At 36.0% G+C, this 16,426-nt stretch overlaps 1 protein-coding gene across 1 annotated transcript; it reads left to right on the top strand.

The window, feature by feature from the left end:
• The first annotated feature begins 3,784 nt into the window (after window positions 1-3,784).
• On the top strand, window positions 3,785-7,540 carry LOC104242728 (1-aminocyclopropane-1-carboxylate oxidase homolog). The gene is made up of 3 exons (XM_009797810.2): window positions 3,785-4,506; window positions 5,411-5,732; window positions 7,183-7,540. The coding sequence occupies exons 1-3, from the start codon at window positions 3,983-3,985 to the stop codon at window positions 7,432-7,434; spliced, it is 1,098 nt and encodes a 365-aa protein (XP_009796112.1). The 5' UTR covers window positions 3,785-3,982; the 3' UTR covers window positions 7,435-7,540.
• The last annotated feature ends 8,886 nt before the right edge of the window (window positions 7,541-16,426 follow it).

Below are 16,426 nucleotides of genomic sequence, written 5' to 3' on the forward strand. Positions count from 1 at the left end.
GCAAACTCTCTCAATCCAAAATTTAACCTCTCACCTTTTAGCTTAGCTGAAAAATATGAAGCATCGGATTAATTCAATTCATACTTCATAAGAAGATGAATAGCTTGATTTTGCATGCTTAAATTGGGAATGACAGTAAATAACCAAAGCATGTCTTCTTAAATAGCTTCAAACCATTTGGAGACAAAAGCGCTTTAATTTGGCTAGGAATGCCAAGGTCACATAATGTTTGGAATCTAAGCACCCCATAATCAACATTATGGGATGCAAAAAATGTCCATTCTGCAAAATTCAAAAAATATAATCTAACATTAATACAGTGATTAAAAAACATAGATACATTTGCATTTTATCTACAAAATTACTTCAAAAAATATATAAAATATCAACCATTTTAAACAGATCAACAAATCTACAATTAATCTTCAAAATTAAGACAAATAATCTTACATTAATTCAGGGCTTAAAAAACATAGATACATTTGCAATTTATATACAACATTTCTACAAAACATCTACAAACCAAAAACAACACAAATTATGTAGATTTTTAACAACTAAAACAAGCGAAATAACTAGTGAAGAAATTACAAAATTCTTACCTTCACCAATGACTGTTTTCGAACATTTTTAGGAGATTCAACACTAGGGGCTTTTTTTTTTTTGAATTTTTCTTCTTTTAGGGAGTTTTTGAAATGGGAGCCACCTTCGCTTTCTTTCCAGGTTTACTGATAGGCACATCTTCTACAAAATCATCATCGAACACTATCTCTTTTCATTTCCTTTCCGCTTGTTTGATTGGCCTCGAAGATTCTCCAACATCGAAATCATGTTTTTGTTTAGTTCTAGCTTCAGCCCTGATTTGACGCGGAGAAAGACTATGCTTCATATCTACAATTGCATCTGCAGATTTCTCTTGCTTTTTGGGTGAATGTGGTGATAATACACCCAAATCGAAAGAAGGTATATCAGCTTCTAGAGCTTTTTTAGGGCTGTGCTTTGAAGGTTTGTTCTTCTTCATTGAGAAATTTTGAAGCTAAAGGTAAATGTGTGTATGAACTTTGAAGATTTGACTTCAATTTTGACTGGTTGTAGAAGAAAAAAATTGAATTTGGACGTTAATTGTAGGGGGTTACATATGTTTCTCTGGTTTTAGCAGAGGGAATAATGGTTTGAAACGTGGGTGTGGGATGATACGTGGGTGAGGGTGAGGGTGTGGGTGAGGGAGAGTAAAATGTGGGGAGGGGGGATTTGGAGGAATATACGGTACCATTAATTTAGGAGTGATATACGGTACGATTAATGTATCGCTAAAATACATTATGCTATAGAATTGATAATTAGGTATATTAAATGTAATTATATCAAACCTTAAACATTGAGGGTAATATAGTTTTCTATATGGCATAGGAATGTAAAAATTTCTAATTTTTTTGTTAATAGAAAGAAGACCTAATCAGAGGTTGAAAGCCCACTCCATTTGGAGAGAAGGCACAAAAGAAAAGAAAGATGCCCCAGCCTCCAGACAGGAGAAAAGGGAAAAGAGAGGGGGAAGTGCACGGTTGGTCACTAATAACACATGTATTTACTTTTAAGCCACTGTTTAAAATATCTTTAGTCTTTAGCCACTGCTTTAATAAACTTTAACTACCCGGACGAAAATACCCTTCTACTCATGTCCTTAACTTCAGGACCTCAGGACTACATGTCCTTAACTTTTGAGCTTAGAACTCTAAGTTCAGGACTTCAGGACTACATGTCCTTAACTTTTGAACTTGTAACTCTAAGTTCAGGACTACATGTCCTTAACTTTTGAACTTCGAACTCTAAGTTCAGGACTTCAAGGCTACATGTCCTTAACTTTTGAAATTGGAACTCAAACTTCAAGAGCAAGCATCCTTAACTTTTGAACTTGTAAGTCAAAGTTAAGGACCTATTGTCCTTAACTTTTGAACTTGTAATTGTAAGTTAAGGACTGCTTGTCCTTAACTTTTGAACGTGTAACTATAAGTTAAGGACTGTCTGTCCTTAACTTTTGAACTTGGAAATCAAAGTTAAAGACCTATTGTCCTTAACTTTTGAACTTGTAACTGTAAGTTAAGGACTGCATGTCCTTAACTTTAGAACTTGTAACTGTAAGTTAAGGACTGTCTGTCCTTAACTTTTGAACTTGTGTTCTTAACTATTGAACTTAACTTTAGGACTTCAAGACTACATTTCCTTAACTTTTGATCTTGAAACTCTAAGTTCGGGACCATGTCCTTAACTTTTGAATTTAACTTTAGGACTTCAGGACTACATGTCCTTAACTTCTGGGAAGGAATTGCATTTCCTGTTTACTCATCACTCTTTTTCTTATTTTCACAACGTCATATCTTAATTTTTTTTTTAAATCTAGAACCTCTCCCCATTCTCCTTTTGCTTTTGTAATCGTTCTCTTATGTTCTTCATGCTTGTTTAGCTTATCAACAAGAACTATAACCAACGCCATTTAACATTCAGTAGCATTAATAGAAGTCATACCATTTGGTGCTCTCGTTGACCTTCATTACCAATGGGTGAAGGTGAGGTTTCGAATATACGATTGCGCACCTTAGATGCGGAAATGAAACAGTATAAATACACTGCATTTTCGTTTGGGAAAAGAGATAGAAGAAAGGGTAACACAGTCTTTTCATATTAATTTTAATAGGCTAGTGGCTATCATTGCTAAGCATTAAAAATGCTAGATAAAAAGTAAATACCAGCTTAAACAATGGCTATTCCACACCATTTCTAAGAAAAGAGAATTAGTGGCATTTGGGCTACCTAAAGAGTTAAAGATAGAAAAGAAGCACAACAAATAAATGGGCTAACACCATGTCCTCAATATCAACAAAGAAACTCATTGGACATAACTATCACATAAAGTAGAAGAGATGATCTAGAATTTCAAGAGCATGGATGTATCATGAGCATCAAAAACTTGAGTTTCCGAGAGGAGTGTTTGAGAGATATATTTTTGATTTAGCGATTTTAAAAGTCAAAACAAATACTAAAAAAAGACAACGGAAAAAACTAAAAAGAAAACGTGTAACCAATAGGGGGGGGGGGGGCACAAAACAATGTCTTTAATTAGAAAAAGCGGCAAAGGCATGGGGATTTACTTTTATTTATTAATTAAAATATAATTTAAGAGAAGAAATGATACGGGAATCGAACTAAAAGGTAAAAGGTGTAACTCGTTACCAATGCACTAAAATGGCTACTTAAATTTGGGTTTATTCATGCTAATTTAAGTATTTGAACTGAAATCCGCTGATAGTTATATATAATTTAGGGAGAGGCGGATAAGTTCTCGTGACTTCTTTTATCTAAACTTCTTGTTGTTTGACTAGTTGCCTCATAATACCAGTTGACCATTAATAAAAAGAAAAAAGAAAAAAGCTTCTTCTAATAATAAAGGAATAAACTGTACTTATTTTCTATTCCTACTACTGCGGCACGTGGATCATGACTAAAAAAGATGATAGGCTTATTTCAACCATATAATATTAAATTATAATTTTATTTAAAAAGAACCATATATATATATATACTTGGTGCCCAAGTACCACCAACTCTATGGTCACTTGTTGTTCTGAATATTTTAAATATTAAGGACCATACTTTGATTTTCCAAGTAGCACTAACTCTGTTGTAACTTTCATGTGCTTACAAATATTTTAAAATGGACCATACTTGGTGTCCAAGTAAAATTAACTATATGGTCACTATAAGATGCTTATACTGAACCAATATCTAATTCATCTTTATCTCTCCTTCTAATCAAAACTTTTGTGTTTCTCAGTCCTTTATTTCTTTTTTTGGCACATCTTAAGTGAAATTTTTATGTGCTCTCTTTAATCAAAGGGTTTCTATTGCTAGTTCTCGAACCAGATATATATCTCTGATTAATTAAGAGCAGAAGATTCGAACCATCCCACCACACCTTTCGGCCAAGATGGATGTCCCCGACACACAACAAAATTATGATAAACAAAGTGAACTAAAAGCCTTTGACGACACAAAAGCTGGTGTCAAAGGGCTAATTGATGCTGGGATTACTAAAGTACCTCGAATATTTATTCATCCAGAGGCCTTAGAAAACCCCTCGAGCCCCAGAAAAACACGTTTTATTTTCCCATTAATAGACCTTCAAAACATCAATAAAAATCCTATCAAGCACAAAGAAATAGTAAATAAAATTCGAGATGCATCGGAGACATGGGGTTTCTTTCAAGTGATCAATCATGGAATTCCAGTGTCAGTACTAGATGAAATGTTGCGAGGAGCACGTCGTTTTCACGAGCAAGAAATCGATGTTAAGAAGCCATACTATAGTCGAGATGTGGCAAGGAAGGTGATGTATAACTGCAATTTTGATTTGTTTAGTGAGAAAGCTTTAGCAGCAAATTGGAGAGACTCACTTTATTCTGTTATGGCTCCAAATTCTGCTAAGCCAGAGGAGTTGCCTGAGACGTGCAGGTACTTTTTTCGAGTTTAACTTTTATTCACTGATAATTAAAAACATGTAATGTCATAATAATTGCAATTAATAATCTGGAAAACCAGTTAAATACATTAATATTGGTTGTTGTTGGCCCGGGGGAGTTATAATGTCGGTGAATATAAGTTCAATTATTTTCTGAAAACTAACTTCATCTGTTTCATTTTATATGACACTTTTTCTTTTATTATTTTCTCTATCAAGCTAAATTTTCAATCATTACGTTGTTAATATAGTATACAAGTAAACTTAATATCTTAAAGTTCAATTGGAATTCTGTCCTATAAAATTAGAAAGAGGAAGTAATTAGGAGCATGATACAATGAACTAAAGAAATTTTGCTTTCACATCTTTTAGTATCAAATAATCCCTCTCCTAAAATATCTGAGCTACTCGGGTAAAGTTACTGTCATTTGACCAGAAGTTTACGTGTTCGAGACGGGGAAATAGCCTCTTACACAAATACAGGGTAAAATTGCATACAATAGACCCTTGGGGTCTGGCCCTTTCCCGAACCCCGCGATAGCAAAAGCTTAGTGCACCGAGCTGACGATAGTTCATGGTTCTTTTATGCTATTAGATAATTTAACCTAGAATAACAGGTAATTGTTTTATAAGAAAACACATATGGTAACTAAAGAATAGAATAATAACACGTTACAATGTGTTAGTATGACAACAACAATAATAGATCCAGTGTAATCCTACACGTGGCCGGATCTAGGGAGGATAGTGTGTACGTAAACTTTATCCCTACTTATGAAGGTATAAAGACACTATTTCCGATAAATCCTCCGCTCAATAATAAAACGTGTTAGTGCGATTTGTGTATATAATATAAAATTCCATTTTAATTTATCAACTTTACTTGCATTCTTGCAGGGAAATTGTAATAGAGTACTCAGATCATGTGATGAAATTGGGGTGCAATTTGCTTGAGTTATTATCAGAGGGTCTTGGTCTCAAACCTAATCATCTCAAAGAAATGGACTGTGCTGAGGGACTTGGCATTTTGTGTAATTATTATCCAGCATGTCCACAACCCGAACTTGCAATAGGCACAAGCAGACATGCAGATAATGATTTTTTCACAGTACTTCTACAAGATGATTTTGGAGGACTTCAAGTTTTTCACCAAAATCATTGGGTTGATGTTCCTCCTATCCATGGAGCTTTAGTTATCAATATTGGTGATATTCTCCAGGCAAGTCTTTTGTATTCTTTACTTCTTGACCTTTTGTTTAGGGTCAGCTTCGTGTACGAAGTATTCCGCGTTCACGCAGGGTTCGGGAAAAGGTTGTACCTGCACTGATGCAAGCATCAAGGGCTAGTTTCACGGCTCGAACTCGTAACCTATAGGTTACACGGAGACAACTTTAATGTTGCTCCAAAGTTCCCCTTCACTTCTTGACCTTTTGTTTAGGGAGCGTCCCGGGGCACGAAGCATCCCGCGTTCATGTAGGTCTATGAAAAGACTGCACCCCAAGGGGTATGATGTAGACAGCCTACCTTGATGCAAGCATCAGGGCTAGTTTCACGACTCGAATCCGTAACTTATAGGTCACACGAAGACAATTTTACCGTTGCTCCAAGACTCCCCTTCACTTCTTGACCTTATGTTTACGCATATACTTTACGGATAGTCATCCAACTATTGAATTATTGTATCAAAGTCATAATACTAGTTTTTTTAATTGAAGAAATAACTCAATTATACACATATCATAGAAAATAAAATGAAAAACAGAAAATGCTAGTCCGGTCCTGGAAACACAAGTGGCCGCTACATAACAACTTAGAGGGTGTTTGGCTAAGCTTATAAGCTGGTCAAATTGGCTTATAAGCACTTTTTGGCTTATCTACGCGTTTGGTAAAATTAAAAGTGCTTATAAGCCAAAAATAAGCCAAAAGTCATAAGCTGGTCTCCCCTAACTTATCAAATTTCAGCTTATAAGCACTTTAGGTTTGACCAAAAAATTTACTATTCTATCCCTAAAATACTTTTTTTTTAAAACAAAACTCTTCATATGTCAGTTCTTCAATTGCTTATTATTAATTTCAGCACTTTTATCCAAACACATAACTACTTATTTTTTAAATCAGCTTCAACACTTAAAAGTGCTTTTGAGCACCTAATACTTATCAGCTACTCTAAATTAGCTAAGTCAAACTTACAAAATATCTTTGTGCCATTACTTAAAAGTTAAAAATATTATTTTCTAAATCGCTTTAAAAAAACATGATGTACCACATGGTGGAAGAACGTTTGATATTAGCTAGGTTGGGTCAAGAAATGAGCTTTTTATTTTTTAAAAGTTGTATCACCTAATTGGTTATGTACGGTGAGTTGCTGGCATGACATATTTACATAGTGATTTTATACATATGAGAACTTATAACTTATTCTTTTAAAAAATTGAAATTAGCATTTTTCGGTTTTTTTTTTTTACTTTTAATGTTATATAGACATACTTGAGTTATTCTTTTATTATAAAAGTTAGTTTTGCGACTTTGATGCAACCGACTGAATAATAGATGATAATCCATAAAAATTACCCTTTCTATTTTCGGCTGATATCAAATAAATCTTTTTTTTAATCAATTTTAATAGGTCACTGTCATTTTTTTTTTTTTTTTGAACTTTCGGTTTTCAGCTCATATCAAATGACAAGTACAAAAGCATAGAGCACAGAGTGCTGGCAAACAAAGTTGGTCCAAGAATATCAGTAGCAAGTTTCTTCGGCACAGGGCCATTGGCATCTTCAAGGATTTATGGACCAATTAAGGAGTTATTATCAGAAGACAATCCTCCAAAATATAGAGAAACTACAATGAAAGACTTCTTTGAATACTCTAGCCAGAAAGGACTTGATGGCAATTCTAATTTGTCTTACTACAGAATTTGAAACTTACACTTTGTTTGGATCATTGTTCCCCATTGTTTTATAATGTATTGTATGGTATTGTACCGTATCGTTTTATGAATAGAATATTTGGATAGATTGTATTGTTTATTATTGTTAAAATATATTTTGTTGTTTGGTTTCACTGTATCGTACTTTACTATAACTGATAAGTTTACTAAAATACCCTCAATTATTTAAATATTAAATTTATCAAAAATTATGTATAAAAATAATTTGAAAAAAACAAAACAGAAGAAGGCAAAACACCTTAAGAAAGCAAAACAAAGGAGTACATCTAATTAGAATTGAGTTTAAAGCAAATTAGGAGAAAAAATAAAACAGAAGGCGGTACTTTAGCATTGGCCTGAGAAAAAACAAAGTAGGTTATAGGTTGGAGATTTGGAGTTAAAATAGAAAAAAAGATAAAGGGTAAAATAGAATTGTGGAGTAATAAGTTAAGACATAATTGGAAAGAAAAATAGGAAACAATCCCACCACGCCAAATCGGTTGTTTCAAAAAATGGGATTTTTCATTGTTCCGAAACAATGAATTTAACAATACAATACAACCAATTTTAATGAAACAATAAAAACAAACATTGTTTTGGAATAACAATACAATACGATACAATGAGGAACAACCATCCAAACAAAATGTTAGATATTGAGTTGAAATAACGTTTTTGTGATTTAACTAGTAAATATATATATCCTTGAAGAGGTCCATGCCCGACCTCTTCCCTTGTACCAAAGGGTTATCGTCGTCATCCTCATCCTCATCCTCGTTATCGGAACTCGCTCCGGAAGCTGAAGACGAGACCTCGACCTCAGCTCGAGGCCAGTGAGACTTGGGCTTCTTTGATACAGGGGATTCGGCAGTCGTCCCCTTTTTCCTCTTCTTACCCTTATCGGGCTTAGAGGACCCTCCCTCGCCGACAGGAGGCGGTCTCATTAGCACTCAATCGCCAAGGCCTACGTGAGCATAGTAATCAAAATTTATCAGCACAGAGGATATGGGGAAGAAATATGAAAACATGATAGAGGCGGCAAGAAGGAACTTACCATGATTCTTGGCCACCCACCGCGATTTAGCCAACTCAGGCTAAGAACGATCGGGATAGGGGAGCGAGGTATTTAATCCCCTAATCCACCCCAACAGGTCCGAAATAGATTCAGGATACCAAAGGGCGGCTGTGTGAACAAAGGGAAAGTTAGTTTTTTTAGGTGAAAGTAAGAAGACAATAAAGCATACTCAAAGAAGAGGCACTTACGCTTCATGTTCCACTCCTCTGGGAATGGCATCCACTCAGCCGAAATAATGTCTAAGGTCCTTACTCAGACAAACCGGCTTATCCACCCCCGATCCTTGTGCTCATCGATACTCGAGAAAAAGGGTTTCGAAGATCGAGGGTGAAGATTGATCAAGCCTCGAAAAAGACGGGGGATGTACAGCCTGATCAGACGATCAAGGGTAAGAGTCGTACCTTTGACTTTGCTGGAAAAGTAGTGAAACATGTAAACTATCCTCCAGAAAGAGGGGTAAATTTGGCCAAGTGTCACCCGGTATTTACAATAGAAGTCGAGAATGACCGGGTCTATAGCCGGAGAAGAAGGGTTCGAGGAGTCGACAGGGCCCAAGGTGAACGGGTATGTGTATACATAAAGAAAACCGGCCTTATGGTCCGTTATGCTCTCTTTAGGGCTAGGGATCTCAATCAGCACTTTCTTCTCCCATTGCCGGTCCGCCCACACTTTGTCTATATGCTTCACAACGCTAATGAACCAAGACACATGTTCGCATCGACCCGGCGTAGATAAAGGTCTCTCGATGGAAAAATCCTTCATACTATCGAACTCGGTGGGTGTACACTGTACGACGGTAGGTGCCACTTTGGTCTTACCCTTGGATTTATTCTTGGATGCTCGAGGTAAAGAGGCAGCTTCATCTTTTTGAGGCACTGTCTTGGAGGTCCTGGCCATGGCAACAAAAAGTTTTCTTTTTCTCGAGAAGGAAGGCAAGAAACCAAGAACAAAAGAAAGAGGGGCGCAGAGGAAGATGGATTTGGCTCTGAAAGCTTGAAGGAATCACAAAAGTTGAGTCACTAAGCAATTGGGGTATTTATAGAAGCCGTATGGGCAGCGGAAAAACCCAACCAATAATGGTTCGTGGGCTTTTCGATAGTCGTGTTGACAGCGACCCTTGTGTGGCCGTTGAGTTATGGCATTTAATGCCCTGATAGGCTGACGTCATGACGGGTGCAAAAGTTCAAAATCGTTTTCTATCATCTTACTCTAGGAAATGCGGGAACTATCTGTATGCGGTAAAATCGGCGGGACCAATTTTCGGCCATTACGATGCTTCGTAAGCACGTTTTCCAAAGGCTCGAGGCTACGGTCGGGATTTACACCCGAGGGGTCATCAACGTATGACCTCAAGACAGTGCAGATCGACAGTTATGGTGAAAAAGTGTGAAGTTCTATAGGTGCGCGACTAGAGCTGACAAAGTCTAGTAGGCTAGTTAGGACCCGTATCATGGCATTAAATGGTTGTACCAGCCCCATATCTTTGTAATAAATGTATTTGTACTATGTTGGGATTCCCTCTCATATATAAAGGAGATCCTTGTCATTTTGTACAGGATATCTGATGCTCAATACTAAAAAATACAAGAACATTCTCTCTACTCTCTAACATATTCTCTTGATCTCATTACTTCTATTTATTGCTTATATTCATTGTGTTCTATTTATTGTTCTTCATTTATTGCTTATTATTGTCCATAAAGAGCTGTCATTGAATTTATCATAACTGTTAATTCCCCCTCGATCGCCCCTAGCCGAGCATCCGATTCGACCTCGGGGCCCGTATATGCCAGCTCGAGGCTAAACAACTAGCATAAAAATAGATCACATATTTTTAAAACCACAAAATTAAATCTACATGTTATTACCATTTTCGAGGTAAATAGCTACTGGACATTAATGTAAGTAATCCATACATAACAAACTCTTGATTATTATTCACCGTACAAATAATTATTTTATTACAACACCCGGCATTATAATATTTGAACAAATGAACAGTACGTTTTTTCAATATCTGGTTTTGTTAAAGTTTCTCAAATCAGCTAAAGTGTGAAATATCTTTGTGTAGATGCATCTCTCTAATAACAACAAAAACAACTCACTATAATCTCATTTAGTGGGGTCTGGGAAGGGTAGTGTGTACGCGGACCTTACCCCTAACTTAGGGTAGAGAGGATGTTTCCAAATAGACCCCCGGCATCCTTCCCTCTAAGAACTTTCCATCTTGTTCTTGGGGAGACTCGAATTCACAACTTCTTAATTGGAAGTGGAGGTTGCTTACAATCAGAGCACCTCTTGCTTACCATGTCTCTAACTTGTTCATTATCTGAATTCTCTACGTGGTGTAGATGTGATGACAACGATAGATGCTTCGTATGTCTCCTTTGCTTTTTGCTTTTTCTTTTTTTTGTTGGCTTATTCTATGTTTTTCCATTAATGAGATACATAATTACATATAATAGAAAAGATCTCAAGAAGGCAATCACATGGTCCCTGCAAAATTATAGAGAAAAGACCACGTTTACTATCACACAAGATCAGTCAGTTTAAAGAACATAGACCAACGATGAGAAAGAAGTTATTTCAAAATTAATTATCCCGAGATTGTTATTGTACCTTTTTATAAGGATAAATTATCCTAGGAATAATATGCGATATTTGTGACTGATCAAAATGGGAGTTAGACGAGATTTTTGATTCATTCTTCAAATTTTCAAACTTAGAAACTCTAGAAGTGATTTTTCAAAGAAGTCTTCTTCCCCAAATCATTGGTAAGTAATTCTAAACTAGTTTATTTCAATCTTTCACTACTTTTCCTAAGATTTCAATATAAAATCTAGTGTGTTCATGGTGGAAATTGGGGGTTTGGGTAGAATTAGGGATTTTTATAAAATGGGGATTCAGACCTCAAATTGAGGTCAGATTCCAAAACAAATTATATAATCGGGCTCGAGGCCAAATGAGTAATCGTATTTTGGTCCGAATTTCGGGTTTGGACCAAGCAGGTCCGGGGTCGATTTTTGACTTTTTGGGAATTCTAAATCTATGCATTGTAATTGATTCCTTTAGCAATATTTGATATTATTGAAGCAATTGTGGTTATATACAAGTGGTTTGGATGCAGATTCTAGGGGGAAAACCCCGATAGAGCTTTTAATTGACTGCGGAGTGAGGTAATTGCCGTGGTTAATCTTGACTGGAGGGAATTAAAAACCCTCAGACTATGTGCTATGTGAATTTCATGTGAGCGACGTATATGCAAGGTGACGAGTGCTTATACCCCACCGAATTATCAGTTTACCTGATTTTCCGTTTTTTCTTAATTGTCTTTTTCCTTGTCTTAACTGTTATATGCTCTAAATGCTTTCCATGTTTAACTGCTACCTGTTAATTAATGTCTTCTGCAGTTAATGATGTTAGACCTTTTCATAGTTTCCCTGCTATTTGACTAAATTGACTCACTAGCACATTCTAATTGTCAATTACTGGATTGGTCTCGCTGAGTAGTATTACTTATGTAGAACCCTCTGTTGTACAAGGTTTTTCTTTTTTGGTTCCGTTTGGTATTTATTGATTGTAAAGGTTTTCCTGGTACGAATTATTAGTTTGACTATGTACATTGAGTACTTAATATTGATATGGTGGGATTGGGTTGCACGTCACAATATGTGGAATAAGGGTGAAATGATATGGTGGAATAAGGATGAACTTGTATTGATACAGTGAGATCGGGTTACACAACGCAACAGGTGGAATAAGGGTGGATTGATATGGTGAAATAATGGTGGATTATGATACTGATATATGGTGGGATCGGATTGCGCGCTGCAACATTTATATATTATCTCTGTTGTTGATGTCATTACGGTGAAATAAGGGAGGATTCTGTGTTGTACGGTGGGATCGGGTTGCGCGCTGCAACAACCTATGTGTTTTCATTTCTTGAGTTGTGTTGGTTTTCGGTATTATCATTTTGAAATGGTAAGGATTGGTAATTCTGGACGACACTGGTTTTTTTATTTGAGGTTGTTGTTATTATTTGCAGTTGACTTTTCTTATCATGTTCTGTATTTCCTTTTTCTGCCTTTTATTATATATTGCGTACAAATTGTAGTGTGAGTGACCCGCCTTAGCCTCGTCACTACTTCGTCGAGGTTAGGCTCGGCACTTACAGAGTACATGAGGTCGATTGTACTCATACTACACTCTACACTTCTTGTGCAGATTTTGGAGTCAGTCCCAGTGGCGGCTATTAGCGTGCTTGGATTGATCAACTCAGCGGAGACTTGAGGTATAACTGCTCAACGTCCACAACTCCTGGAGTCCCCTTCTTTATTTTTATTTAGTTGTGTATTTTCATTCAGACAGCTCTGTACTTATTTCAGAACCTTGTATGTATTAATCTAGTAGCTCATGCATTTGTGACACCGGGTTCAGGAATGTAATAGACTGTTTGGCTATTTTAGCTTCCGCATTATTTATTTTGGATTATTGCAGTTAAATCAGTTCTTCTTCATTATTTAATTTTAAATTGTTAAAAATGATAAAATTGTTCTATGGTTGGCTTACCTAGCAAGTGAAATGTTGTGAGCGCGTGATTTTTGCCCTATATGAATTACTCCTATAAAATTCAAGAAAATAAAAAACTTCATTATTCGCAATTTTATAGGATTTTATTAGAATTTTTGTTAATTGTTTACATTTTTTGTGCATGTTTATCTTATTAAAATCATAAAAAATATAAAAATATCATGTATTGTATTTAGGATTTATCTTTACATTTTTAGGATCAATTAGCTAATTATTGATCATATTAAAAGTGAAAATCACAAAAATGATTCATTTTGCGTTTTTAGTTTTAATTTTAGAATAGTATTTTTCCTTTTCTAATTTAGAATTAAAGAACCTTTATAATTTTTAGAAAGTGGGTAGTGTTACAATTTAAATCAGTTTTAGGTTTAATTTAGTTTTGTTTCATTAATTATAGTTTAAAGAAAATTGAAAAAAAGAGAAAGGAATTAAGTGAAGGTTGTTACAATTTGGGCCAAAACTTAAAATTGAGCCCAAACCCCACGTTGGTATTCAACCCGTCCGACCCAATTCCAGCCTTCCCGGTCCCGTTCCCCGATCTCACCAAACGACGCTGTTTCAGAGGTGTTTAATCCCAACCGTTAATCTCCATTGATCGAACGGCCGGGAACTGAGAATTCATTTATATTTAAATGTCCGAAATCAACCCTATCCCCCCCCCCATTCGAACCCCTTCCACTCTTTCACCTCTTTCAGTCAGGAAACCCTAGATCCGCCGCCCTAAAATCCCACCGTCCTAGCCGGTGGCACAACCCCAATCAGCCCCAAATTAACACCACACCACCCCCGTTCCCTCCTCTTTCCAAACACCCCAACCGTTTTCCCCAAATCTTTATCAAGTTCTTCGAATTTGAGATTGAAGATTGGAGTTCCAAACCCTAACTTACCCAAACTCGCCCAAATTTGCACCCTACAGTCCCTATGTCTCCCTAAACCCAAAATCCTTGGCAATTTCCCCAAATGAACTCTAGAATTTGTTGAATTTGGAATCTAGGATTTGACCTAATCTCGGGGTTGGAATTGTGTTGAAGATTTCTGCTCATCAGGGGCTCGAAGCTCACCTTGACAGAGCATTCTTGATTAAGAGTGTTCACTAGGGTGAGTTTCCAGCTTCGATGAAACATTTCGAGTGGCCAGTCATTCATCTCTGCTTCCTTTGCCAATACTCTCCGATTTCTTTGGTTAGTCTTTCATTTTTCCTTTTCTTTTGTTGTTATTTGTTTATTTCTATTTTCATCTCTTCTTGTTTCTTTCTCTTTCTTTCTTTCTTTCTTTCTTTTTGGTTAAAATCGATTTCTGCTTGCATGGTAGATTTAAATTAGTTTATAGTAATATTAGCTTAATAATATAACATATCTTTTTAGTACTTTTGATTTCGTACTTGTTTTTTTTGCTCCATTCTCCTTTTGTTTTTGTTTCGTTAGAATTCTGATATCAGGAGTTTACAACTCCATTGGCCTGTTTTCTTGTGGTTTGTTGGTTTTGGATTAGAATTTGGGCTTCATAGGTCAGAAGCCCAGAAAGGGGAAGGGTTTCAATTCTGGTTGTGTAAACCATTGTTTGGATTTTAATAAGGTAATAACAGCCTTCTAATATTTAGGGGAATTGGATAGGGGGAATCTTTCCTAACTGCTTGGGGAAGGTTCTAGGAAGGTGGGAATTAATTGGGTAGTTTAACAAACAGGTTTAAATCTCAGGATCTGAAATGAAAAGAGGAAAATTGGGGAAGGGGTAAATGGTAAAGTTTTAAATCAATTTTGCTGCCCTAAAGCTGGCTATAAAAGACTCATTCCCTTCATTTTCTGGAAGGATGAGAATACCAAAATAGAAACGGCTGAGATATACACTATGAAAAACACTCAAGTTTTCTGCATTCTTTTGGTTGGAAATTATTTGAAATTGTTCTTTGATTTTCATTGTTGAAAGAGTTTAAAGGTCTCAAGGGATCTCTACTTTGTTTGGGGGTTAAAAATGGTTTGAAAGAGCTGAATATTGCTGGGTTAATGTGTTGATTTACTGCTATTTTCTGAAATCCTCACCTTATTTTGTTTATTTTGACTTCCAAGTATTTCCTTGGCTCTTATGTAACATATGAAGTGCGAGTCTAAAAATGTGCAATCAAGTTGGAAGATTTGAGGATGAATCTCAATTTTTGCTGAATATCAATCTATGTTCTTTAGAGTTTTTTCTTGTCTACGTGTTAATTCCAGTGCTTTCATGTATTTCCATTCAATCATGTTGATATTCTTATATTTCATCTTCAAAGTGTGTTATAGGTTTTAGCTTGTTATGTGATTGAGCTGAAGGTCTTTGTATTCGAACATTTAAAGGGTCCGAATGTTTCTGTAGTGCAGGCTTAAGTCAGTTAGGGAACATTATATTGGTTTGGTTTAAATTTGCTTAAGTTGATGTTTGAATTTCAGTTCTACATTAATGCATGTTATGATTACATGGCTTTAAAATTTGGTCTTAAGTTTGCATCGTTTTGAGGATTTTAGTTCAAGCAGGGGGTTACATGTTTGATAATCATTGCAAAATTAAACTGGTTAGGTACTGATTAGGATATGTGAATAATTAATTGATAGTTTCGAACCCCAGGTGTATGTTGTCAGTAGAATATCTCAGAAAGATGTGCAACATGTTATTGGAATATTGTAGTTTTGGAATATTGCATATTATCTTATCATATGTTGATTAATATCACTAGGGCCTTATTCAATCCTGGCTGGTTTGTTTGTGCCAAGTTTGAGGCAGTGACTTGACCCAAACGAGGTCTCCTAGGCTGTGGCTCTATCCTTGGCAGGCCTAATGATATTAATCATTAGGCTCAATTTCCCCTTGGCAGCCTCAGCTATTCCCCTTCTCCCATTGGGCTCAATTTCAGGCCCAAGCCTCTTCAGTTTTATTACCCCTCAAACAACCATCTTGAGGGGCGATTTGAGCTGGATCAGTTGGTCAGCAATGGGCGACCTTATGCCCAGCCGCGCGCCTAGGCTCGTTTTGAGCCCAATTTTTGATAATTCACTGAGTTTAAGCCCAAACCAATTGACCTTAAAGGTTCCACACCCACCCCAACTCTATTGCCAAAATTGTCATTTACTAAGTTCAAGACATTTGCAATAAGGATATCCTTTGGGCCTAATTAAACAAATTGAGGCGTGCCATATCAAAAAAGACCTATAATTTATGGCCCTCTTAAGATTAGATCAAGAAATCACTTTAAGAGAGAGGTTTGAGGCGTGCCATAAGTAAATTAAAACATCTATGGCCCTCACAAATATTATAATTTAGATATTAAAAATGAACTTCGTAGTTT

The sequence above is a fragment of the Nicotiana sylvestris genome, chromosome 6, assembly GCF_000393655.2.
Source record: "Nicotiana sylvestris chromosome 6, ASM39365v2, whole genome shotgun sequence".
NCBI classification, from domain to species: Eukaryota; Viridiplantae; Streptophyta; class Magnoliopsida; order Solanales; family Solanaceae; genus Nicotiana; species Nicotiana sylvestris.

Excerpts from the sequence above, each read along its gene's own strand:
- LOC104242728 (XM_009797810.2), top strand. The coding sequence starts at position 3,983 with ATGGATGTCCCCGACACACAACAAAATTATGATAAACAAAGTGAACTA. Across the intron at positions 4,507-5,410 it reads GAGTTGCCTGAGACGTGCAG|GGAAATTGTAATAGAGTACT; the intron begins GTACTTTTTTCG and ends GCATTCTTGCAG. Across the intron at positions 5,733-7,182 it reads ATATTGGTGATATTCTCCAG|CTCATATCAAATGACAAGTA; the intron begins GCAAGTCTTTTG and ends TTCGGTTTTCAG.